General features: G+C 49.7%; 1 protein-coding gene across 2 annotated transcripts in view; it reads right to left on the bottom strand.

The window, feature by feature from the left end:
- CCS (copper chaperone for superoxide dismutase) overlaps positions 1-24,939 on the bottom strand; it is a 237,437-nt gene that overhangs the window by 146,828 nt on the left and 65,670 nt on the right. For both annotated transcript variants that reach the window (XM_030219151.1, XM_030219152.1), the window contains exon 2: positions 4,356-4,428. In XM_030219151.1, coding sequence (XP_030075011.1) covers positions 4,356-4,428 — 73 coding nt within the window. The remainder of the gene's footprint in view (positions 1-4,355; positions 4,429-24,939) is intronic.

The raw sequence follows: 24,939 nt of genomic DNA, 5'->3' as shown, positions 1-24,939 counted from the left end.
GTTTTCGGGTGGTTTCTCCAGATGAGTGTCCCGGGTCGTGTCGTCAGCCTCGCGGGTCCCTGTGGATCTCCATGGCCTAGCATGGGTGTCCACGAGTCCGTCTCTAGTCCGTTCCGGACCGCCCTCTAGGATTCAGCTGGACGTGTGGCCCATCGCGCGGTCAGGCTCTCCCTGGGTCTCGTGGTTCAGGCTGGTCGTGCTGGTGTCCCATCCAGGTCTCAGAAATTTCGGTGGGGAGACCTTCCGAAGCTCACCCCCACTGTATCCGCACCCCTAGATGCACGGCTCGATTTCTGAGCTACTGCACGGGTTCGAATCAACCGGATCAGCCCGAGATCCCCCTTTGGGTCAGGAGCTCCACACTAGAGCTCCTGTCTGTCTGCCATCTTTATGGCAAACAAACCTTTTCTAGAGATGGGAAGGTGGTAGAACTAGAGGACATGAATTGAGGTTGAAGGGGGGCAGACTCAGGAGTAATGTCAGGAAGTATTTTTTCACAGAGAGGGTTGTGGATACATGGAATGCCCACCAGCGGGAGATGAAGGAGGTGAAAACAGTAATGGAATTCAAACGTGTGGGATAAACACAAAGGAATCCTGTTTAGAAGGAACAGATCCACGGAATCTCAGCGGAGATTAGGTGGCGATGCTGGTACTTGGGAAGCAAAACCAGTGCTGGGCAGCTTTCTATGGTCTACGCCCTGATCGTGACTGGATAGGGATGGGCTGGAGTGTAAATTTTCAGGGGCTTCGATGTTAGCTTCAGAACGTTTAGTACAAGAAGAGTGCTGGGCAGACTTATACGGTCAGTGCCCTGAGAATGGCAAGGACAAATCAAACTCAGGTATACATATAAAGTATCGCATATCATGTAAAATTAGTTTATCTTGTTGGGCAGACTGGATGGACCATACAGATCTTTATCTGCCGTCACTTACTATGTAACGCCCCAGTCGGAGGTTACAATGGGGCCCACCTATGTTGGTAAAAATTCAACCAGGACAGTTACTTTTAGTGTGGCTATGCTCTCCTAAAACCAGTAAAAAGCTTATCCCTTGCTTCCACTGGAGAGTCAGCTGGGGCTTCTGAGGGTGGGACTGGGCCTGGAGGTTCTGGGCAGAGCAGGAAAGCAGCGGAAACCTATGCCTCTGAAAATAGTAGGGTTGCTGTCTATGCCCACTTGAAAATCTCTATGAGGAAGAGGTTGCAGCTGGAGGGTATTGAGACAGGGTTAGGATGGTATCAGTATGTTTCTTTATGAGGTCAGTGACCTCATTACCTCAACAAGGAGCATCCACCAATCTCTCCTGAGCCACTGGTTCTAAGTCAGAGATACGCAGCCATGAGAGAATCTGCACATCCCCACACCCATGCCAGAGAGTCGTATGCACCCCTGGCCAGATTATTTCTATACCCCAGTTGCTTACTGGCAAACTGGTGAAGCTCTGCAGCCTGCTCCTGTGAGAGACAATCCGAAAGACTTAAGTGTACTGCAGACCAAAGACTGCAAGGAAAGGCTCATGTAGAGCAGGTAGGACTGGATGCAGGCAATGAAAAGCTTTCCTTCCAAATGAGTCTAGTGTCCGAGCCTCTCTATCTGGGGGCACTGAGGCATTAGTCCTGCAGCTCCTAGATCATTTGATGGTGGATTCAACCACCAGAGAGTAGTGTAGCAATTGAGCTTTCTCGAATTCGGGAGCCTTCAGGATACGATACTGTGTATCCACCTTCTTAAGTGTGACCTGTACTGAGAGGGTAGATTCCCAGTTCTTCGTCAGTGCATTTTTAAGGATAGGCTGCAATGGTAATGTGAGTCCCTTCCAAAGGAGGAGACTCGAAGTCCAGGACAGTTAACATTTCTGCCCTGGGCTCCTCCTCTGCCGCTAACTTAAATGGGATGGTCGAAGCCATCTCCCAAACAAAATTGGTGAAAGAGATCCTCAGAAGGAGAATTGCGTCTCTCTTGAGGAGAGGAGGAATAAGAAGGTACCCCATAAGACTCCTCTCCTCCGAGAAGTAATGAGAATAATTTTGAGTCCCATGAATGGTCCAATTCAGACTCCTCACCATACTCAGACCTGGCTGAGTGAGTCTGTGCCTGCTTCAGCTCAGAGGAACCATGTCCAGTCCCTGAAAAGCACAAAGGTACAAGCCTTGCCCTCAGACTCCAGGGAAGCTTCCACCCCAACATCTAGAGCGGTAGTATATGTATCGATGTCAACACCCTTCAAGGTGCTGGCATCGAGTATCTCCGCCCAGGCATGGATGGAGCCTCAGGAAGAATTTGGGGCTGATCCCCAGCTGGCGCAAGCACCCTCAATGCATGAGCACCAGCTCCTCCCGAGCATGGCTGAGAACTGCTCATCGAAGATAGGCATTGGCAAAGGCGAGGGAGTCAGGAGAGAGGCAGCCTGAGAAGGCGTTGGTGCCGAACCAGCAGCAGCGACATGGCTGCCTGGAGAATTGCGCACCAGCATCTCTATCAAAGAAGGGGCATGCTCCTTCTGGTAACGGCACTTCTCAGGACCCGCCCCAGTGCTCCCAGCACCATGTGTCAATGAGGACTGATGCTTGTGCTTCTTGGGCTTCCCCAATGCTCATCATCACAGTCCTTCACTGCTGACAAGGACAATGTCGAACCCGTATGTGCACTCGGTGTCGGGTCTGATGCTGACTGGTCCCGAGGCCTACTCTCAGCACCTGATGTCGAGATGTGGAGACCTTATTGATGCTGATGCACTCCCAGTGAATGGTGAAGTCTTGGCAAACACCGAGATCGATGCCTCGGTCTTCGTGAAACCAAAAAGTCTCTCCTGTTGGACATGCTGTGCTCTTTGAGTCCCCGCCTGCATTTCAAAGAGAGAACAAGAGAGGCTAGAGGCATCCGATGCACCAAGAGTACGGGTCCATCACGAAAATCACCTGATTACGTTGGGTGCACCTTTTGAAACCACTAGGGGTCTTCCGGGACATTGAAAAAAAGAATCGAGGCCAAATTAAACTTTTCAATTGTGAACAGTAAAAAGCTGCAGCATTCAAACTGAGGTCAGTGCTCCAGGCTAAATGGGTCCAGGAACTCACGAAGAAAGGAAACCTTAACAGCTGAAAAAAAACAAAAAAGAAACAAAATAAAATAAAGAAAAAATGAAAAAAATATTTAAGAGGTTTCCATGCAAATGTAAGATTCAACTGCGTGAGGCATCATATGTATTTTATGACCCAATAAGTTGCAAATTTTCATTCAAAATAAGAAACTTCACCCAGCTGTGAGACTATAATGGCCTGCTTGTCCTTGGAGAAAAAGCTGAATGAAGAAAACCAGAAAACGGTAAACCAGAAAACACAAGTCTGCATTAATAATAAAGGTATTAATGCCAAGTGATTATTCTACAAGTCATGTGGAGAGAGAGAGAAAATGCGGCAGAAAGATACTTAAAATATTCCCAATCATACTGGACGCTACAGACTTGATTAAATGGAATTTTCAAGCACACCTGTTACATCTTATGAAAGATATAAGTAAAAAGTGGGATGTTTGACCACGGAAATACAAATCCTGGAGACAATATCATAAATACTTCTTTATTGAAGAAAAGACTCGACACAACTGTTGTTTTTTTTGCCTTCAGGCCTGCATCAGGAGTCTACCGCTATGACGTAGCGTATATGAATCTGAAATGCCTGAAACACGATTTGGTCTGTGTGACGAACCAAACGTAGAGTGATTGGCTATATTACAAAAGTGGTCTTGAAAAAGACCTTTCGTGGTAAGCTTGTCCGTAGCGGGTCACTAAGACCGCAGAACATCTTATGAAATCCAGAAGGAAGCTCTCTTTGGCACGAGGCAAGTACTATAGAAGCCGGTGGTTGGGAGGAGGGGCAGGTGGTTGGGAGGCGGGGATAGTGCTGGGCAGACTTATACGGTCTGTGCCCTGAAGAGCACAGGTACAAATCAAAGTGGGGTATACACAAAAAGCAGCAAATATGAGTTATCTTGTTGGGCAGACTGGATGGACCGTGCAGGTCTTTTTCTGCCGTCATCTACTATGTTACTATATGTTATAGCAAGCATTAATAGTAAATTTGACAAACTGAGATACTCCACATACCCTAGGGCTTAGGAGTGAGGTTCATACTGTCATGGTATACGCAAAACTAACTCATTTGGGAGACACTGCCGCCCCCCAACCCCACCAGAGTGTAGTGTGTCATGAAAGGCTGATCATTGTGATGAGGAAGTGATGAAGGAGATACATGGAGAACAAGGATGGACCCAGAATGGGGGTAAAGCATGGAGCTTATATAGAGTAGAAAGCCCCCTTTATAAATGGGGGGGGGAGGGGTAGCTCTTCTCACCTGGTATTCCCTGCAGAGATCTCTGGATTGCATCCACACAGCTCTGGCAGGACATCTGTACAGCAAACTCTAGCTGTGGAAAAGTAAGAAATTCAGAATAATCTGTGGAAATAGGTTTTTTTTTTTTTTTTTTACAAAAAGGGTGGTGAATGTGTGGCACAGTCTCCCAGTGGAGATGATATACAGCTTATAGTTTATTAAAAACTTACTATACCGCTCAAGCTAACTCACAGATCTGGGCTGATTACTATCTAAAATAGCAACAAGAAAGAAAAATTGAAAGGAACTAAATGTGTAGATAGGAACGATCATCAATAAACAAGCTCACAGGTAAACAGCAATAGACAAATACAAATGAGGGGTTAAGGGAGGGAGGGGATAGCCAAGCGAACAGGGACAAATCGTGGAGATGGCACAACAAACTCTCAACCCCCTTTTATTCCATTAAATTAAATGCCTGCTCAAACAGCCAGGTTTTTAAAGAGTGGGGCAAAGAGGATCTCTGAAGGAAGAAGAGATTCTAGAGCTTATTATTTGGTATGGGCTAACTGGATAGGACACTTTGGGCCATTTTTTCTCTGTTATTTCAGGCCTTAAGCAACAGTGATCTGCTGGACTAAGCACAGGCCAGAATCCATAACTGCTTGCCAAACCGGGTCAGTTCAGAACAACATATAGAGAAATTATATCTTACCTGATAATTCTCTTTCCTTTACTTGCAGCAGATGAATCCAGAGACTTGTGGGTTGTGACCATCTACCAGCAGGTGGAAATAAAGAGCACTGAACTCTGACTTATAGGATGGTATGCTCCTTGGTTAGCCAGTATTTCCCATAACAAAGCAGAATGAAGAGTCATAAAAGATCCTCTTCCCCACAGAGAAGCAGCATGAACAGTAGAAAACAGCAAAAACTCAAAATGAGCCAGAAATGAACAAACCATGAGAACAGAGCACTGAAGAAGGGTGGGATTCTGGATTCATCTACTGTGGTTAAAGGAAAGAAAATCTCTCTATATAAAAGGCACCTCCAACGTTCTAATTGAGGCCTCCAGTCTGAAACTTGAGGTGGCATAGATATCCGGTTTAGCAAGTACACAAAGGAAAAGAAAGTCGTAAAACAAGCAGAGATAAATAGCTGAGGGAGCTCATTGTTTTCTCAGGCACCTGGAGTGGTTGCCCTGGGTGATTAACAAGGTCAGCTGGGGGGCACAGCTCCTTGCAACTAAAACAATTAACTCCTCCCAGGGTCTTAGGAGCTTCCCTTTACTCACCCACGCTGCCGTCATTGCCAAACACTCTAAACCAAACAAACCTAGCAGCTGCTGTTCCACATTGTCGTTTTTAAATTGTTGCTCCATCAGAAACAAGTCTACAGCTGTTTCAACTGGGAGGGAAGGTGGCCCTGGAACTGGGACGGTGGGGACTCTGAAACTCTTGAGGGACGGAGGGTGGGGGGGGGGCCCTGAAACTCGGACGCACCCTGGGACTGGGAGGGGGGACTATCCTGGAACTGGGAGGGGATGACCCTGGAACTGGCAGGGAGGAGGGAGTGATGGGCCCCTGGCACACACTCTGATTCTCATTCCCTCTCTCTCTCACACAGTCAATCTCACACACACTCTCTCAAACATACACACTCCGAGGAAAACCTTGCTAGCGCCCGTTTCATTTGTCAGAAACGGGCCTTTTTTACTAGTTATCAGATAACACATAATTTCTCCTTCCTTAGCACCTGCAGCAGATGAATCCAGAGACTTGTGGGATGTAGCAAAGCAGTCCTCGTGTAGCTTGGGAGAGCACCAAACAGCCAAAAGAAGAGTCTGCTCAAGTCACATCATCCAGATGATAATGCTTAGAAAAGGATGCAATGAGGACCAAGCAGCTTCTTTACATACGCCTTCCAGAGAAAAAAACCCCTCATGATTCCACTGAAGAAGTTGTTAGGGCCCCAGCAGAATGTGCTCACAGAGAAGCCGGCAGCTGCTTACTGGAAAGAAGGAACACAGAAGCAATAGCCTCCCTAATCCAGCAAGAAAGTCACCTTAGATGCTGCAAGACCCTAATTCAGGCCCAAAAAAAGAACATCGGACCGCCTGAGAACATTGGTAGCCTGCACCTGCAAATACCAGAGAAGAACTTGATGAACATCAAGGCAACGAAGAAAGTGAAAATCTGTCTTGCAATCCCCTTCTTTAAAAGAGAAAAAGAGGCTGGCTAAGATGAAAAGCCAAAACCACCCTGGGAAGACAAGGTACGAACAGTCACTCCTGAATTCAAGAAAGGAAGGAACAGATCTCTGCCCCACCATGCCTGTAACAAACTCCATGAGCCAAGGCAACAGCCACTAGAAGGAGATATTTGAGAGGAAGATCATTCAAAGCAGACTGCTTCAGAGGTTCAAAAGGGAGCTTTTTAATTAATTAATTAATTTTATTTATTATTGTTTTAAAAAGAGTTTGCAGAACCATGCTAAGGTTCTACTCGGGACAAAGACAACAAAGAGGAGGCCTAAGATGACGCGCCCCTTTAAAAAATGAACCACATCTGGATGAAAAGTGAACGAGGAATCCGGAATCTAACCTCAGAAACAAGCATGAAACCTTAAAGAGTTGTAAGTGAGCCCTTGCTAAAGCCATCCTGCAAGAAGGCTAATATGTATGGCAAAGAGGCCTCAAATGGAGACCACGCTCGCTCAGAGCACCATACTTCAAAACTCACCAGGCTAAAGTTGAGCATTTTCTGGCTAGAAGTTGCAATGATATCGTTAGCATATCCTTTCCTTCTCCATTTCGGCCTCTCAAGAGCTAGGCCGTAAGACCAAAGCAGAAGGGATCCTCCATCCGAATAGGACCCCGATGGAGGAGTCCAAGTCTCAGAGGAAGGCAAATGGTTGCCTACCAGACAACGAATCAAGCCCGCATACCCTGGACTCCTGGGCCAATCCAGAGCAAACCGAATGACCAACCTCCGACGATGAAGGAGTCTGTGAAGAACTCGTCCTATTAGAGTCCATGGCATTAACAACAAAGCAGGGCCAACTGCGGCCAAGGCTGAAGAGCATCTATGTCTTCTGAACCAATCTCCTCTCTTCTGCTGAAGAACCTGAAAACTCTGACAGTGTAACGTGTCACCATGAGATCTATTAAAGGAGTGCCCAACTTCCCAGCTGGAAGGTAACCAGCACCAGCTCCCATTCTGTTGGATCAAGGGAGGTCCTGTTGCAGAAACCCACTTGCCCACTGAGACAGTTTCCATAAGGTGGGCGGCTGAAATCTGATGCAAATGCCTTTCCACCTAGTGAAACAGAAGGTGCACTTCCTTTATCACAGGAAGACAGCGAATGCCTCCCTGCATGTTCACAAAATCAGCCAGAACAAACACAGTTTCTGCTAGAGTAAAAATATTGTAACCTAATACTGAAAAAACAAGCCTCTAGCAGAAAAATAAGGCTAGTGCTTAATTAGTGATATGGAGAAAAAGCCCTCAGAAACCCAAGGCAAATTGCCTAAGGTTTTGTGCATGGTTATGAGCTGTACACTTGAATCTATAACACACGCTACGGTTCTATCATTGGGCAAAAAACTCTGGCATAACACTTCTGTCTCAAAAAGTAAATAATCAAAGTGAATTGCTCCTCAAACAGTCGTATCAATCTATGAAAGTGACCTCATAGATTGATACGACTGTTTGAGGAGCAATTCACTTTGATTATTTACTTTTTGAGGCAGAAGTGTTATGCCCGAGTTGTGTGGAGTTTTTTGCCCAATGATAGAACCGTAGCATGTGTTATAGATTCAAGTGTACAGCTCATAACCACGCACAAAACCTTAGGCAATTTGCCTTGGGTTTCTGAAGGCTTTTTCTCCATATCACTAATTAAGCACTAGCCTTATTTTTCTGTTCACAAAATCCTCTGCCATTATGTTGATTGAGAGAACCCGAGCCGATTTGCCCTCCAGAACAAATTGAAAGCTTGAATAGCGTTGTGCACCACTTTGAGCCTGTGCCAATTGAACTGCCACAGTGCTGCCATGTGACTCCACAGTCCTTGAACAGTGTGTTGAAGACAGTTGGCTCCCCTACCTGTCAGGCTGGTATCTGTGACTACAGCTATCCAAAGAGAAGGAGCTTATTTGGTTGAAGCGACCCTGACAAATTGTGCTTCACCAGAGATCCCCACATGAAATGCTAATGGAAGCCCTGAGAAACCGGTGACCACTAGGACAAGAAAGACTGCTGGAGCGGATGCATGCGAGCTCCAGCCCAAGAGACCACCATCACCATAGCCCTCAGCACCTGAACAAAATCCCAAGATTGGGAATTTGCAACAAGAAATGGGCACCAGAATGGCACTCCAATATGCTAACCTCTTCATGGCAGAACTGGAAGAGACATTATTGTATATATATCGGACTAAACCCCTAAAATACTACCGGTATATGGGAAAATTAGGTTCTTACCTTGGTAATTTTCTTTCCTTTAGTCACAGCAGATGAATCCATTAACTGATGGGTTGTATCCACCTACCAGCAGGTGGAGATAGAGAACACTGAAAAACCACAGTGAACCTTGGACGGCAAGCCCCAACTGCCTTCAGTATTTGAAATTTCCAAAGCAGAGTGAATAAGAAAGGTAACATTATATAAACTTTCCTCACAGCGAACAAATGCCCCAGAACCAGAGCAATAACCATACAAAGGAGGGACGATCTCAACCTCCTGTAATGGAACATCATGTAGAAATTCTGAGAACTGGTTTCCAACTTCTCCCAATGAGATATATATCTGCATGAAAGATCTGAACAAAAAACAAAGTCAGACAGGGAGGGATCATGGATTCATCTGCTGTGACTAAAGGAAAGAAAATGGCCAAGGTAAGAACCTAATTTTCCCTTCCTTGTCATCAGCAGCAGATGAATCCATTAACTGATGGGATGTACAAAAGCACTCCCTACTTAGGGTGGGAACTGGCCACTCCACGAGCAAGCACTTGTGCTCCAAAAATTGCGTCCTGCTTCGCTGCAACATCCAGCCTGTAATGCCGGACAAATGAGAGCTGAGAAGCCCAAGTAGCCGCACTACAGATCTCTTGAAGAGAGAGTGCACCCGTTTCAGCCCACGAGGAGGAAATCGCACTCGTGGAATGCACCTTAAACACTTCAGGCGGAGTCCAGCCTGAAAGCAGATATGCAGAAAAGATGACTTCCTTGAGCCAACAGGCTATAGTGGCCTTAGACGCTGGGCACCCGCATCGAGGACCTGTCAACAATACAAAAAGGTGATCAGAAGTCCTGAAGTCATTTGACATCTGTAGATACTGCAACAGAGCCCTGAGGACATCCAAAAGATGTAATTGCCCAAAGGAGTCCAGGAAATCTTCCCTAGAAAAGGAAGGAAGAAAAATGGGCTGGTTCAGGTGAAACGCTGAAACCACTTTAGGCAGAAAGGAAGACACCGTACTTACCGTTACTCCGGACTCCGAGAATTGTAGAAAAGGGTCCCGACAGGACAGCGCCTGCAGCTCAGACACGCATCTAGCTGATGTAATGGCCACCAAAAAGACTGTCTTGAGTCACATCCTTCTCCGAAGCTCACATAAGCGGCTTGAAAGGCGAACACTGGAGAGCCTTCAACACCAGCCCCAGGTTCCAGGCCAGACAAGGCGACTGCACTGGAGGGCGGAGCCGCAGCACCCCTCTGAGAAATCGGGCAATGTCCGGGTGAGCAGCAAGGGACAAGCCAGAGACTTTCCCTCAGTAGCATGCCAATGCTGCCACTTGAACCCGCAGGGAATTATAAGCCATCCTGCAAAAAGTCCAGCATCAGCGAGACTGTAGCCTGCGTGAGAGTGATAGCCTTTGAAACACATCACGCCTCAAACTTGTGCAAGATCCGAGCATAAGCTGCGGAGGTGGACCACTTGCGGGCCTGCAAGAGAGTGGAAATCACCTTGTTAGAGTAGCCCTTATCTCTCAATTGCGACCTCTCAAGAGCCAGGCCGTAAGACCAAATTGGCAGGGATCCTCCACAGACACCAAACCCTGAACCAACAGGTTCGGCACCAGAGGCAAATGAAATGGAGCCTCTACCATCATCCAATGGAGATCCGCATACCACAGACACCTTGGCCAGTCCAGAGCGATAAGAATCACCAATCCCCGGTGTAGTCAACTCGCCCTATCAAGGGCCAAGGAGGGAACACATACAGGAGGGTTGAGCCAGTGCATCCAACCCCGCCGAGTGAGGATCTCTCCTTCTGCTGAAAAAGTGAGAGAATTTGGCATTTGCACTTGACGCCATTAGATCCATTCTGGGTGTCCCCCATTTGGCACAAATCTGAAGAAAAACTTCTGCCAGTTCCCATTCCGCCGGGTCGATTTGGTGCCTGCTGAGAAAAATCGGCTTGCACGTTGCTCTGACCTGCAATGTGAGCTGCTGACAGAAGCTGCAGGTGGAGCTCAGCACAGTGGCAAATCTGAGCAGCCTCCGCGGCCAGGGCCCTGCACTGAGTGCCACTCTGACAATTTATGTAGGCCACTGCTGTCGTATTGTCTGACAGAACCCGGACCGCAAGCCCCTTCAGAGTCTTTTGGAAGGCCATAAGAGCCTGAAATATTGCTCTCAGTTCCAAGCGATTTATGGACCATCCCACTTCCATGGTTGTCCACTGACCCTGAGCATAGCTTCCCTGGCAATGCACTCCCCAGCCCAAAAGGTAGGCATCTGTTATCACCAGGCACCAAGAAGGAAGCGCAAGCGGCATTCCTTGGCGCAGCATCCTGTCAGAGAGCCACCACTCCATACTGAGCCGGGCCGCAGGGAGCCACATTAGACTGCGCTGATATTCCTGGGAAATCGGAGACCATTGTTGAAGCAGAGCAATCTACAGAGGCCTCATATGCGCTCTCGCCCATGGAACCACCTCCAAGGTGGCCGCTATCGACCCCAGCAGCTAGACCACGTCCTAAGCTCGCGGGCAAGGTATCTGCAGAGCAGACGGACCTGATTTTGAAGCTTGCACCGCCTTTGGTCGGGGAGAAAGACAAACCCCGAGGCCGTGTCGAACCGGACCCCCAAATACTTGAGAGATTGAGAGGGGGTCAGGTGACTTTTGGGTATACTGACCACCCAGCCTAGCGTTTGCAGGACTGTAACCATTCTGGCTGTGGCAAGACGACTTTCGGCTGCCGAATCCGCTCTGATGAGCCAGTTGTCGAGATAAGGGTGAACTCTAATACCCTCTCGCCTGAGACTACGACCACCATTACCTTGGAAAAGGTACGGGGAGCTGTGGCTAGGCTGAAAGGCAAGGCCCGAACTGGAAATGTTGTCCCAACACCGCAAACCGGAGAAACCGCTGATGCGGGGGCCAAATAGGAATGTGCAAATACGCTTCTTTTAGGTCCAGACGTAACAAACTCTCCTGGCTGTACCGCCGCAATGACGGAGCGCAGGGTTTCCATGCGAAAGTGTCATACTCTTAGGGCCTCGTTGACTCTTCGTAAGTCAAGGATCGGTCTGAAAGACCCGCCTTTTCGAGGTGCGACAAAATTAATGGAATAGCAGCCGCAGTCGCGTTCAGCGGGAGGCACAGGGATCACCGCTCCGAGGTGCAGCAAGACTTGCAAGGTCTCCTCTACCGCCGCCCGTTTTACGGCAGTGCCACATCGGGACTCCACAAAGACGTCTCTCACCGGGGCACCGAATGCCAATTGGTAACCTTCTCTGATCAGGTCCAGGACCCACTGATCCGAGGTAATCTTGGTCCACTCCTCTAGAAAGAGGGAAAGCCATCCTCCTACTGCAGGAATCGAGGAATGGACCGGCGTCCCATCATTGTGGAGGACACCCCTGAACACCAGGCCGAAACCTGGCCGCTGTGGAGCGTTTGTCCAAGCGAAAGGAGTTCCTCTGCTGAAAATGGGCACGTTCAGAAAACCCAGCAGAGCGCCCCGGGTGATATCTATGAGCTTCACGGAAGCGAGGTCTAGAGGAGGAGGGAAACACAGAACCCTTGGAAGAAGGCCTCGGCATATCCTCAGGTAACCGCTGGGGCTTAATGTCCCCTAGGTCTTTAGCAATCTTCTCCAAATCCTCTCCAAATAACAGGAGGCCCCGAAAGGGTAACTACTACTACTACTACTATTTAGCATTTCTATAGCACTACAAGGCGTACGCAGAGCTGCACAAACATAGAAGAAAGACAATCCCTGCTCAAAGAGCTTACAATCTAATAGACAAAAAATAAAGTAAGCAAATCAAATCAATTAATGTGTACAGGAAGGAGACGACGAGGGTAGGTGGAGGCGAGTGGTTACACATGGTTACGAGTCAAAAGCAATGTTAAAGAGGTGGGCTTTCAGTCTAGATTTAAAGGTGGCCAAGGATGGGGCAAGACGTAGGGGCTCAGGAAGTTTATTCCAGGCGTAGGGTGCGAGACAGAAGGCGCAAAGTCTGGAGTTGGCAGTAGTGGAGAAGGGAACAGATAAGAAGGATTTATCCATGGAGCGGAGTGCACGGGAAGGGGTGTAAGGAAAGACGAGTGTGGAGAGATACTGGGGAGCAACAGAGTGAGTACATTTATAGGTTAGTAGAAGAAGTTTGAACAGGATGCAAAAACGGATAGGGAGCCAGTGAAGCGACTTGAGGAGAGGGGTAGTATGAGTAAAGCGACCCTGGCAGAAGACGAGATGGGCAGCAGAGCTTTGAACCAATTGGAGAGGTGACTAAGTGGGAGGCCAGCAAGAAGCAGATTACAGTAGTCTAAACGAGAGGTGACAAGGGTGTGGATGAGGGTTTTGGTAGAGTGCTCGGAAAGAAAGGGGCGGATTTTACGGATGTTGTAAAGAAAGAAACGACAGGTCTTGGTGATCTGCTGGATATGAGCAGAGAAGGAGAGAGAAGAGTCAAAGATGACCCCAAGGTTTCGAGCTGAGGAGACAGGGAGAATGAGAGAGCCATCAACAGAAATAGAAAGCGGGGGGAGTGGGGAGGTGGGTTTGGGGGGAAAAATGAGAAGCTCGGTTTTGGTCATGTTTAATTTCAGGTGGCACTGAGACATCCAGACAACAATGTCAGACAAGCACGCTGAAACTTTGGTTTGAATGCAAGGTGAGATATCAGGGGTAGAGGCTTAGAGGCTATGTCAGCCGCCCAATGCCGTAGCCAAAGAATGCGGCGGGCAGAAACCGCCACAGACATCTGTTTAGCTGAAGCTCTGACTAGATCATAAAGGGCGTCAACCCAAAATGACAGGGCCGACTCCATCCGCGGGGCAACCTCAGAGAGGGACCCCGCACCATCCGCGGACTGTTCCACCACCTGTTGTAACCAGGAAAGACATGCCCGGGCTGCATAGGAACTGCAAATAGATGCCCTTAAGGCAAGGCCCGCAATTTCAAAGGACCACTTCAGCGCGGATTCCAGCCGCCGGTCCTGCATGTCTTTCAAAGCGACCCCTCCCTCTACTGGGAGAGTGGTCTTTTTAGTCACCGCCGTAACCAACGCATCCACTTTAGGCATCCCAAAAGGGGCCAAGTGCTCCTCACTCAGAGGGTAAAGCTGACCCATAGCCCTGGCCACTTTCAAAGGCCCAACGGGGTCAGACCATTGAGCTGAAATAAGCTCGTGGATGGAGTCATGCACAGGAAAGGCCCGAGTAGGCTTCTTAGTACTTGTCATCCTAAAATTAACAGAGGAGGAATCGCCCTCAGCAGGATCATCAATCGAGAGGGCCTGCAAGGCGTCAGTAATGAGAGCTGGCAGCTCGTCGCGGTAGAAAATTCGAACCACACTGGGATCATCCAAATCCAGTGGCAAACAGGCACCTTCATCTTGATCATCCATCCATGAGGGCCTGCCAGATCCCTCAGACTCCCCAAAGCCTGACCACGTCAGAAGGCGGGACTAAGGGCACGAACAAACTCATCGAAACAAACAGGGAAGGCTTGAGACGGGCAGCAGGGCTTGAAATAACGCGCGCTTCAATGGAGAGGTAATAAAAAAGATGGATGGGAGCGGGAGGGGACGGTGGGGGCGAAGGACAATCGCTGGACATGTTTGGGAGCAGGAGGGCAGGGGAGGGAGGAGAATTGCATGGATGGGTAGACGGGGGCAGGGGAGAGAAGACAATTGCTGGGCAGGGATGGGTAGAGGGGGCAGGGGAGAGACGACAATTGCTGGGCATGAAGGGAGAGAAGACAGTTGCTGGGCATGAATGGATAGAGGGGGGCAGGGGAGAGAAGAGAATTGCTGGGCATGAATGGATAGAGGGGGGCAGGGGAGAGAAGAGAATTGCTGGGCATGGATGGATAGAGGGGGGCAGGGGACAGAGGAGAGTTTCAGGACATGGATGGAGGGGAGGGAAGGGAGAGAGAAGAAATGCTGGACATGGAGGGAAGATAGTGGAAGGAGATTAGATGAGGGAAAAGAAAGTGAGGAGAGAAACTGCACATGGATGGAGAAAATAGGCAGAAGCTGGATCCACTGTACAGTCAAGTATGCGAAGGACCAGAAATGAAGAAGAAAGGAGGAAAGAAAAGAAATAAATGGAAAGGAAGCCCTGGAAACGGAGTCAAGGGAACAGATAGAGAGCAGCAGAATCAGATACTGGGCCAGCATGATCAGAGAAACAAAGTCACCAGACAACAAAGGTAGAAAAAAATAATTTTATTTTCATTATAGTGTTTGGAATATGTCCTCTTTGACAATCAGGTGCTGAACGTTAAAAGTTTATATTTATTTACTTATTTATGGCATTTTATCCCATATTAAACATGAATTAGATTGGAACCTGGGATCATTTAATTTTTTTTTCCTGGAGTAATGCATTGCCCCCCCCCCCCCCCGGGTATAGCCAGCTCTGCAATTTGGGGGGGGGCCGCAGAGGTGGACGGGGGAGCGCAGAGGTGGATGGGGGGTGCAGTGGTGGCCGGGGGCGGGGGGGCGCCGAGGTGGACTGGGGAGAGAGCCTGTTGTTAAAAATTTACCAGCACACCACTGGTCATGTCAAATCATACTCCCAGATATTCCAGTCTGTGCTGAGACCACATGACTTGTGCAGACCAACGAACCAACCTTCAGACTGCAAAACTGCCATGACCCGGGTAGTCACGTGACAACTCGCCCTTTCCGATAAGGCCCTGAGTAGCCAGTCATCTAGACAGGGATGCACTCTTATTCCCTCTTTTCTCAGGAAGGTGGCTACCACCACAAGCATAGAAAAGGTTCTTGGTACAATAGCTAACCCAAACCGCATCGCTTGAAACTGAAAGATGCCCTAGACTTGTAAGATGAAGAATATGCCAGTACGAGAAGGGGGGGGAGCTAAAGAGGAACAAGCAAGACTCCTCAAGGTCTAGAACCTCCAGATACACCTCCAACGGCACCGCTCCAGGGACAGGTCTGCTGGGGGTAGGGGGAGGATCAGGTTCCGCTACCCAGGAGACAGGGCCTGCTCCAGAGAGGGTTGGCTGTTATGCCATCCTACCAGCAGGGAATTTTTTGTTTTATTATTTATTTCTCTGAGTAGAGAGAGTAATGTATCCTTCCATTACGTTCATTCCCACTATTCCAGGACGAGTGGGTAGTTATTTCCATCGACCAGCAGATGGAGATAGAAAATACAGAACTGAGCACCACTACATAGCTCCCTGCTAGCAGCTCAGCTCCTCAGTATTTTCTATCTCCAGCAGGTGGATGGACAGACTTCCTGTCTCTGGTTCTGAGGCCTTGCTCCTGGTCCAGCTGAGCAGAGTGAGCAGTTGAGCAGACATACCTGGTGGTGCTGGGTCCCTGTCGTGCCTTCCCCCTGGGGTGTTCTGCGCCTTTTCTCTGTTTTCCCTCTGTGAGAGCCTGCTCAGCAACCAGTCTGCTCAGAAGATGAGGAGTCGCAGGCAACACAGTGAGTCTGGCAGGCCGGTGCTGCTGCTGCTGCTGCTGCCGTGCCTTGCTCTGAAAGAGAAAGGGGGGGGGGGGTGACTGTGTCCCTGGGTAGCGTGGACCCAGGGTGGTGGGTCCTTTCTGCTGTGCTTCAGGCCTTGGGACATCGATGGGAGCACTGTGTGTCGGTGCCACAAAAAAATAAATAAATAAAAACCATGGAGAAAGTGGAGAAGCAGTTTAATGATTAGATCAGTGGAGTGAGAACCAGGGGATCCTGGTTGAAATCTCACAACTGCTCTTTGAGGCCTTTGGCAGATGCAAACAGACTGTGATTCCTCTGAAGACAGAAAACTGCCTAATCTACCTGAATGTTAAAAAAAAAAAAAAAGGACTTATTTTTGCTTGTTTGTGCTGTGCTCTGGTTTAAAAAAAAAAGTGAGTGTGTAGCGCGGTGCGCCACGTTTTCCCGCGCAGCAGCAGTCTCTGGCCATGGCAACCCCCATTTAGTGTGTGACCTGCTGCCTGTCTTGCAGTGAGTGGTGTTCCTCCTTGGGCCGCTGCACGGTGTGCAGTCCGGTTCCCATGTGGAGGAGCTGATTCAGGGCGCGCTCGGTCACAGCAGCACGTTTCTTTCGGCTCTGGTTCACAGTGCAGGGCCTTGGTACTTTGCCTCAGGAGGCGGGAATGGCAGCCATTTTGTTTTTTCGGCAGAAGCAAAGCCCCTGCGCAGGCAGCTGTGTAGGTGGGGGGCCCTTCAGGGGGGGGCCCTGGATCAGGGCCAACCCTTCGTCTGCTCCACCGGGCCTTGGGCTGGTGCTAGGAGCCTTTTCTCCAGCAGGCCTGGCAGCTCCAGAGAGAGAGAGGAGATGGGGATCTCCCTGCTTGTTCCCAGAGGATCGCGACTGTTGCCCCGTGCAGACTTAATCTCAGATTCCGCTGCAGTTGGACTGCTAGGAGGCGGCCCCCTGATTTCAGAGGCACTTGCAGCGCTCCCTTGGGGAGTTTCCGGAAGATAGTCAGGCGGCTAGCCTTATGAAGAGCCTTAGGGGACCATCCAGGGTATTTCTCCATTCACCTGGACATTCGGGTCCTGCTTGCCTCAAGGTGGAGTGCGTCCGACACAGGCTTATAGGTTGGGAGGACCGTGGCCTGTCCTTTTTCTGTGGTGCCAGAAGGAAGAGATGTTCCCTTACCTAAGTTGGACTCAGTGTCTGCAGACACCTAGAGTACTACCCTCTCGGTGGTTGGCTGCCTTACCTTGAGGGACCTGCTAGATAGGAAGCCGAAACGGGCTTTCCAGCACACCTTGAGATGACTGCTTTGGAGCTGCAGGCTTCTATTTGTAGTGCTTTGGTGGCACAGGCCTGTTTGAAGTGACATCAGCAGTCCTTTTTCCCGGGGCAGTCCAGGGCTGCCTGGATGGAGGCAAGCTTAGTCAGTCTGATGGCCACTGTGTATGTCAGTTTTTCAGCCACAGGCGTGTCTTTGACCCTCTCCGCGAGGCGTCAGTTCTGGCTGCAGGCATGGGTGGCCGTTGCCACTTCAAAGGCCTGCGTGGTCAGGTTACCCTTTTGAGACACATTTCTTTTTGGGAATGACCTCAGCAATTTGGTTCAGGAGCTGGTTGAGCAGGACCCAGCGTACTCCATAAGACGTTCCTTGTTGCTCTGCTTGCCTTGTGGGTTTAGCAGGTGCCCTGTTTCATGACAGCTCCTTGTGTAGGTCTGGTCGTCAGACCTTTAGCCAGAGGGCTCAGTTTCAGGCCCAGCAATCTTCCTTCCGGGGGACGGAGAGCCAGCAGGACACTCAGAATGAGTGGCTGCTGTCTCCCAGCAATCCCAATATAACCGGGCCGGATGGTCCCTCTGGGCCTACAGGAGGTCGCTTCAGGCCTTTCGGGACGTGTGGTCTACCTTTTCCTCAGCTCTGGCACTGGTTATTCTGGGTGATGGCTTCCAGTTGGAGTTCTCCCCTCCGGTAGCTCCTCTCTTCTTACAGTCTCCTTGTCGGGGGGCCTCTGGCAGCTCAGAGCAGAAGCTCAGTTGAGGTGCTGCTGGCCCTTCGGGCCATTGTTCCCGTCCCTCCTGCCGAGCGCGGTCTGGCCAGTTCTCCTCCTATTTTGAGGTTCCCAGGAAGATGGGAGCAGTGCAACCCAACTGGGATCTCTAGGGGTCCACCGGTGTGTCCCTTTTCGGATGGTGACCCTGAGGTCTGTGCTCCCCTCCGTTCAGAGAGACAGTTGTGTCTGCTCTTCAGACCATGGAGGCGTAATTACCTTCCCCTCTTGGGGCTGCTTCTGCAGTTCTTTTCCAATTCCGGTCCAGACCATTTGGTCTCCTCACAGGCCCAGGAACCTTTTCCTAGGTTGTACGTGTAGCAGTCTTTCTGCGGAGACGGAGGTTTTGTTTCCTCCTGCACTTGGACAGCTGGCTAATCCGAGCCTCCTCTTCCCAAGCCTGTGTAGAGGCTCCTTCAACAATGGTTCACCTCCTGTTTTGTTTTTCTTTTCTGGTTTGGGTGTTCAATTTCAGTGGGGGCGGCTGGTGCCAGCACACCAGCTTGGAGCATCTTACATAGTAACATAGTAGATGACGGCAGAAAAAGACCTGCATGGTCCATCCAGTCTGCCCAAGACAAACTCATATGTGTATACCTTACCTTGAATTTGTACCTGTCCTTTTCAGGGCACAGACCATATAAGTCTGCCCAGCAGTATTTCCCGCCTCCCAACCACCAGTCCCGCCTCCCATCACCGGCTCTGGTACAGACCGTATAAGTCTGCCCTCCCCTATCCTCGCCTCCCAACCACCACCCCCCTCTTCCCCCCAACTGCTCCGCCACCCAATTTCAGCTAAGCTTCTGAGGATCCATTCCTTCTGCACAGGATTCCTCTATGCATATCCCACGCATGTTTGAACTCCGTTACCGTTTTCATCTCCACCACCTCCCGCGGGAAGGCATTCCAAGCGTCCACCACCCTCTCCATGAAAAAATACTTCCTGACATCTTTCCTGAGTCTGCCCTCCTTCAATCTCATTTCATGTCCTCTCGTTCTACCGCCTTCCCATCTCCGGAAAAGATTCGTTTGCGGATTAATACCTTTCAAATATTTGAACGTCTGTATCATATCACCCCTGTTCCTCCTTTCCTCCAGGGTGTACATGTTCAGGTCAGCAAGCCTCTCTTCATACGTCTTGGAATGTAAATCCCATACCATCCTCGTAGCTTTTCTTGCACCGCTTCCATTTTTTTAACATCCTTCGCAAGATACGGCCTCCAAAACTGAACACAATACTCCAGGTGGGGCCTCACCAATGTCTTATACAGGGGCATTAAAACCTCCTTTCTTCTGCTGGTCACTCCTCTCTCTATACAGCCTAGCAATCTTCTAGCTACTGCCACCGCCTTGTCGCACTGTTTCGTCGCCTATCAGACTCTCCCCGCCTAACACATATGTCTCCCTTGGATTTCTACTCCCCAAGTGCATCACTTTGCATTTCTTCGCATTGAATTTTAATTGCCAAACGTTAGACCATTCTTCTAGCTTCTTCAGATCTTTTTTCATGTTTTCCACACCCTCCGGGGTGTCCACTCTGTTGGAAATCTTGGTGTCATCCGCAAAAAGGCAAACTTTACCTTGTAACCCTTCGGCAATGTCACTCACAAATATATTGAACAGAATCGGCCCCAGCACCGATCCCTGAGGCACTCCACTACTCACCTTTCCCTCCTCCGAGCGAACTCCATTCACCACCACCCTCTGGCGTCTGTCCGTCAACCAGTTCCTAATCCAGTTCACCACTTCGGGTCCTATCTTCAGGCCGTCCAGTTTATTTAAGAGCCTCCTGTGGGGAACCGTGTCGATTCCCTGTGAGCTTGAGTGTTTCTCACAGAGGGACAGCGCTTTAAGTTAGCGCACTGGATTCTTGTTCTGCTTCGTTCCCAGCTTCCAGCCTGGGATTTTGTGCAGCTCCTTGGTTCTGTGACAGCGGCCCTGGAAGTGGTACCTTACACTCGGTTGCGGCCAATTTATAGGGCCCTGTTCAGCTCCTGGTCTCAGATTTCAGAGGCTTCCATCCTCTGGCTTCTTCGCCCTTGGCGGTCAGACAGACCTGAGGTGGTTGTGGCTTCACCAGTCATTGACCCTAGGGAGGCCCTCCCCGCTCCTGCCTTGAAAAGTGGGGCTACGGTTAACAGTTTCTTGGGCTGGGGGGGGCCGTTTGCATGGCTCTTGGTTTCCAGTAGAGGCACATTGGCCCTCTGGAGGTGTGAGCGGTGGGCTAAGCTCTGGAGGCTTTTGCCCCGCTGTTGGGAATGCTTTGGTTTGGGCCTTTTTGGACATTGCTATGGCACTAGCCTCTTCTACTAGCTAGGGGGGGGGAACTCCTAACAGTCTGCTGGCTCTGGAGCCCAACTGCTTAATGGCCGGGGCAGAGAGACACTGTTGTGCCTTTCGGTGGTTTTGAGGGGTCCCTCTCATGGGGACCGACCTTCTTAGCAGGCACGCTTGGACTTCCAGCTATTGGGAGCTGTCGGTCGAGTCGTTACAGCTGCTGATGTGTCGATGGGGCTTGGTTCTCTTGGCCTATTCCTATGTCACTGTTCCTCGGTTCTTCAGCCGTCACAGGGAAGAGGACTCTCTGGGTCTGGACACCCAGCTGCATTTGTGTTTGAACGAGTGACTCCTATACGCCTTCCCCCGTGCCGAAGTTAGGCTGGGAGTGAGGGAGAGTAGGAGACCTTCGGGATACAGTGCTCCTGTTCTCCAGCCTGGACATGGATCCAGTGCTATGCAGATCTTGTGATGCTCCTAGTTGGGGAGCTAATGCAATTCCTTCTTTGAGGTTCTTCTATTAGGGCCTGGTGGTCATGGAGGATTCTTCTCCCTTTGGTCTTACAGCCTGGCCCTTGAGAGGACTCGGCTGAGGAAGAAGGATTATTGGTTTCAGGCCTGGCTTCCTTGCTGCAGGCTAGGAAGCGCTCTTCTTCCTTGGTGCCTGCCAGTACTTTGCTTCCTCTCTGGGCCATTTCCTGGCATTTTTGCGGAAGGGAGTCTTGAGGGCTAGCGCTGGGTTCCTTGTGGGTTCCAGTGGCAGCCCTTGCTTGCTGTCAGGGTCGTTGGCAGACCTCTTCTTTAGCGGCTCTTCCGGTTGTGATTCGTTTTCAGAGAGGTGTGGGTCGCTTACGCTGCCCTTCACGTGCCTTTTCCGAATGGGATTTTATGCTGGTCCTTCGGGTACTGCAGCACTCTCCATTTGTGCCCGGTCGCTAGGTGATCCTGATAGTTCTCACGTAGAACTCGGTGTTATTAGGACACTTCTGTTGGTCTGTTGCTTCTTGCAACTTCAGGCTCCTTCTTAGGACTCTTTCTCCGTCTTTGTTTTGGAGGCAGGATCCCATTTTGGGCAGTACCGTCCTTTTTGCCCGAGTGCTTGGTTTCTTTTTATTTAGTCGTCTATATGCCTCTTGCAGGCTTCTAAACTTTCACAGGGCTCTCGTGTTTTTTCGAGGTTCCTGATGTCTTCCACCTTTCATATAGACCTTTTGTGCAGTTTGGTAAACAGCAGTTGGATCTCATGGCTTCCAATGCTTCCTTTCCCCGGTGGGTGAAGGTGGCCATGGTCTCTGCTTGTATTCTGGGAGGCTCTTCTCCTCCTCGTGTTGGAAGGCACACTCTCCTGGGCGTGTGACTACGTCTCAGGCAAAGGCTTCATTGTCTTCTCTGATGGATATTTGTTGGGCAGAGGCATGGGCTTCTCTGCATTCCTTCAGTAGAATGCTGGTATAGCGGGGGCCACGCAGACAGCGGAGCCATTTGGGGTGTCAATTCTGCTTGTGGCAGGTTCGGCTTCCCACCCTCGTAGGATTAGCTTTTGAGCATCCCACTCGTCCTGGAATAGTGGGAATGAACGTAATGGAGGAAGAAATTAGGACTTACCTGACAATTTTCTTTCCATTAGTTCTTCACACTATTCCAGGAGCCCTCCCGTGGTTCGACGCCCTGATTGGTGGCTCTATGCACGGTCCTTGTATCCTGTTTTCCAGGGACCTTGTCTTCGGATGGTTCTTGGGGATGGATGTGTTGGTTGCTGACCATGCGCCTGATTGGGCATTCTTTCTTCCTTGCTTGAGGACCAATACTGAGCTGAGCTGCTAGCAGAGAGCTATGTAGTGGTGCTCAGTCCTGTATTTTCTATCTCCACCTGCTGGTCGATGGACATAACTACCCACTTGTCCTGGAATAGTGTGAAGAACTAATGGAAAGAAAATTATCAAGTAAGTCCTAATTTCTCCATTTTTGTGCTGAAGGGGGGAAGGGAACAGCACCTGTAAAATGCTCACTGACAGAAAGGCATACAGATTGAATGAGCCACATGGACACACTAGAAAACTAATCCAGTACCCTTGCTCAGCTGCTGGCTCTGAAGGCCAGTGTGTGCTATCAGCATGCCCTAGCCCATGGCAGAAGCACACTGGCCTGCCTCAGTGCCCCAGCCTACCTTGGTCCGGGACTTCAGCATTTGTACTGTCTCCGGCCCTCTGGGTGTGCCTAGAGGGAAATTCTCTGCTGAATACATTACAATTGCATTAGTCCTTGACAAAGGCATAAGCTTGCCAGGCCAATTGAATTAATTATTAGTAGTATTTTCATTATTATTTGGGATATGTGCTTCTGAAGGGAGCACTTTTGGAAAGCTTGGGAGCTGCAGGAGTAGCCTATGAGGAATACACCCAAACAGGGTGAATAGGCAAGGGGGGGATAGGGGCCTGCATCCCACAGGAAAGGACCTGCAGGACTGAGCCAAAGCTGCACACAGTGGCACCAAGTGTTTCCAGGGGCTGCGGAGCCAAGCTCCGAGCTCAACCAGGTGTGGCCCTGAGACTGTGGCCTGAGAGCAGCCATCAGGCTCAACCGTGATGTGCGGCCGTGGCCAGCAAAGCATGGAGCTAGGCCACGGACAACAGCTGATCAAGAAGACTCCAATGTATCGTCCTGCACGTCCCTCAAGGCCATTCCACTCTCCCCCAGCAGGGTGTGCTTTTTTTGTGTGTGTGCCTGCAGCAACCAAAGAATCAACAAGGTAATATAAGCCTCCCAAGCTCATCCTGAGCAATAGGAGAAAGACAAGTTGTAGCCCAGGCCACCCCAAGACTGGAATCTGGGGTGATCCACCAAGTCGAAATGAGCATGAGCATAGCCTCATGTACAGGGAACACTTTAGGCGGCTTCCAGTGCGCTAGCCATCCCAGGAGTAGACACTGAGTGGTTTAGTGACTGAGCTATAAACATTCAGAGCCTCCAGGGCCTTAGCCATAAAGGAAGTTAAGTCCTCTTTGGGGGGGGGGGGGGGGGGGGAAACAGCTGTAGGAACAGCCTCCCTCTATTAGCCTGAATCTCACCCTTCTCTACTGGCACAGAAAAACAGAAGGTAGTGAAGTTGCTGCCAAGCCTGATACACACTGAGGGGAAGATGAAGGAGTGCAAGAACCTGCCTCAGACAGAACACCTTCCTTCATGTACATAATCTAAAAAGCTTCTAAGGACCCAGAAACTTTCAACTGCCACTGAGTGAAATAGGCAGAAGTCTGCATATACCGAGGAGACCTTTCAGTGCATCAAGCCTATATGCTGCAAAACACAAATGCTGGGAAAAAAGGCAACAGAGGCCCAACACATATATAAAATCCAGACATATGCCCAGTTTGAAATGGCAGCATGGATCCCTCAGGAGCCATTCATGCTGATTTAAAATGGCCGTGGGAACCTGAAAAACCGCATCAGAGAATGTCATCTGAGGAGAGAGAGAGATTGCACAGAAGGGAAGACAACGGTTCACCTGCCAAAAAGGCTGCTCCACTGAAATGCCCTCAAAACACCCTGCCGACAATTCCCCGATGCTGCTCTCTGCTTAGCATAGCAAGAGCAGCGCTGACAAGGCTCTGCAGCCATCAAAAGGAAAAAGTGAAACCGTGAGTAAGCCCAAAGAGGGAGAAAAATGTAAATGAACACTCACCAAATCTCCAGGAACAAATTCTGACTCACCACTCTGGGCCAGGGTATACTGGTAGCAGCAGAGGCAACCCCATCCAACATCCAAGTAGCCACATAAGCAGGCAAAGCTGCTGTGATTTTTTTTAATTATTTTTACTCTGTGAGGATGGAGAAAGGAGAAAGTGGCTGGATAGGAGTAGGGTGGGATCAGACACCACCAGGTATATAACCCCTAAAACTGGCACTGCTTAGCCTAAGCGCCCCCAGGCTCTGCTGAACCGGGAAACCCAGAACAGGTGCCACAACACAGCTGAAAACTGTCCACCACCTGCTGGAGATAGATATATACTGACTAACCAAGGAGCATACTGTGCAATAAGACAAAGTTCAGTGCTCTCTATCTCCACCTGCTGGTAGATGGTCACAACCCTCAAGTCTCTGGATGTATCTGCTGCAGGTGCTAAGGAAATATAGATACAGACATACATATACATAGAAAGAGAGATCGATAATGGCAGATAAAGACCCATATGGTCCATCTAATCTGCCCAATAAGATGGCCAGAGCACCTGCCACTCCATGCAGGTTACACTCCATCATGATCAAATAGCGGTATCAGTCTTGGGTCAGACCCCTTTGGAAACTTAGAAAAATTATCTAGTTGAGATTCTGAATTTGCCTGATGCTAATTTGCCTCCTTTTAATAAG

Source organism: Microcaecilia unicolor, chromosome 11, assembly GCF_901765095.1.
Source record: "Microcaecilia unicolor chromosome 11, aMicUni1.1, whole genome shotgun sequence".
Lineage (NCBI taxonomy): Eukaryota > Metazoa > Chordata > Amphibia > Gymnophiona > Siphonopidae > Microcaecilia > Microcaecilia unicolor.
This window is presented reverse-complemented; position numbering and strand designations above follow the sequence as displayed.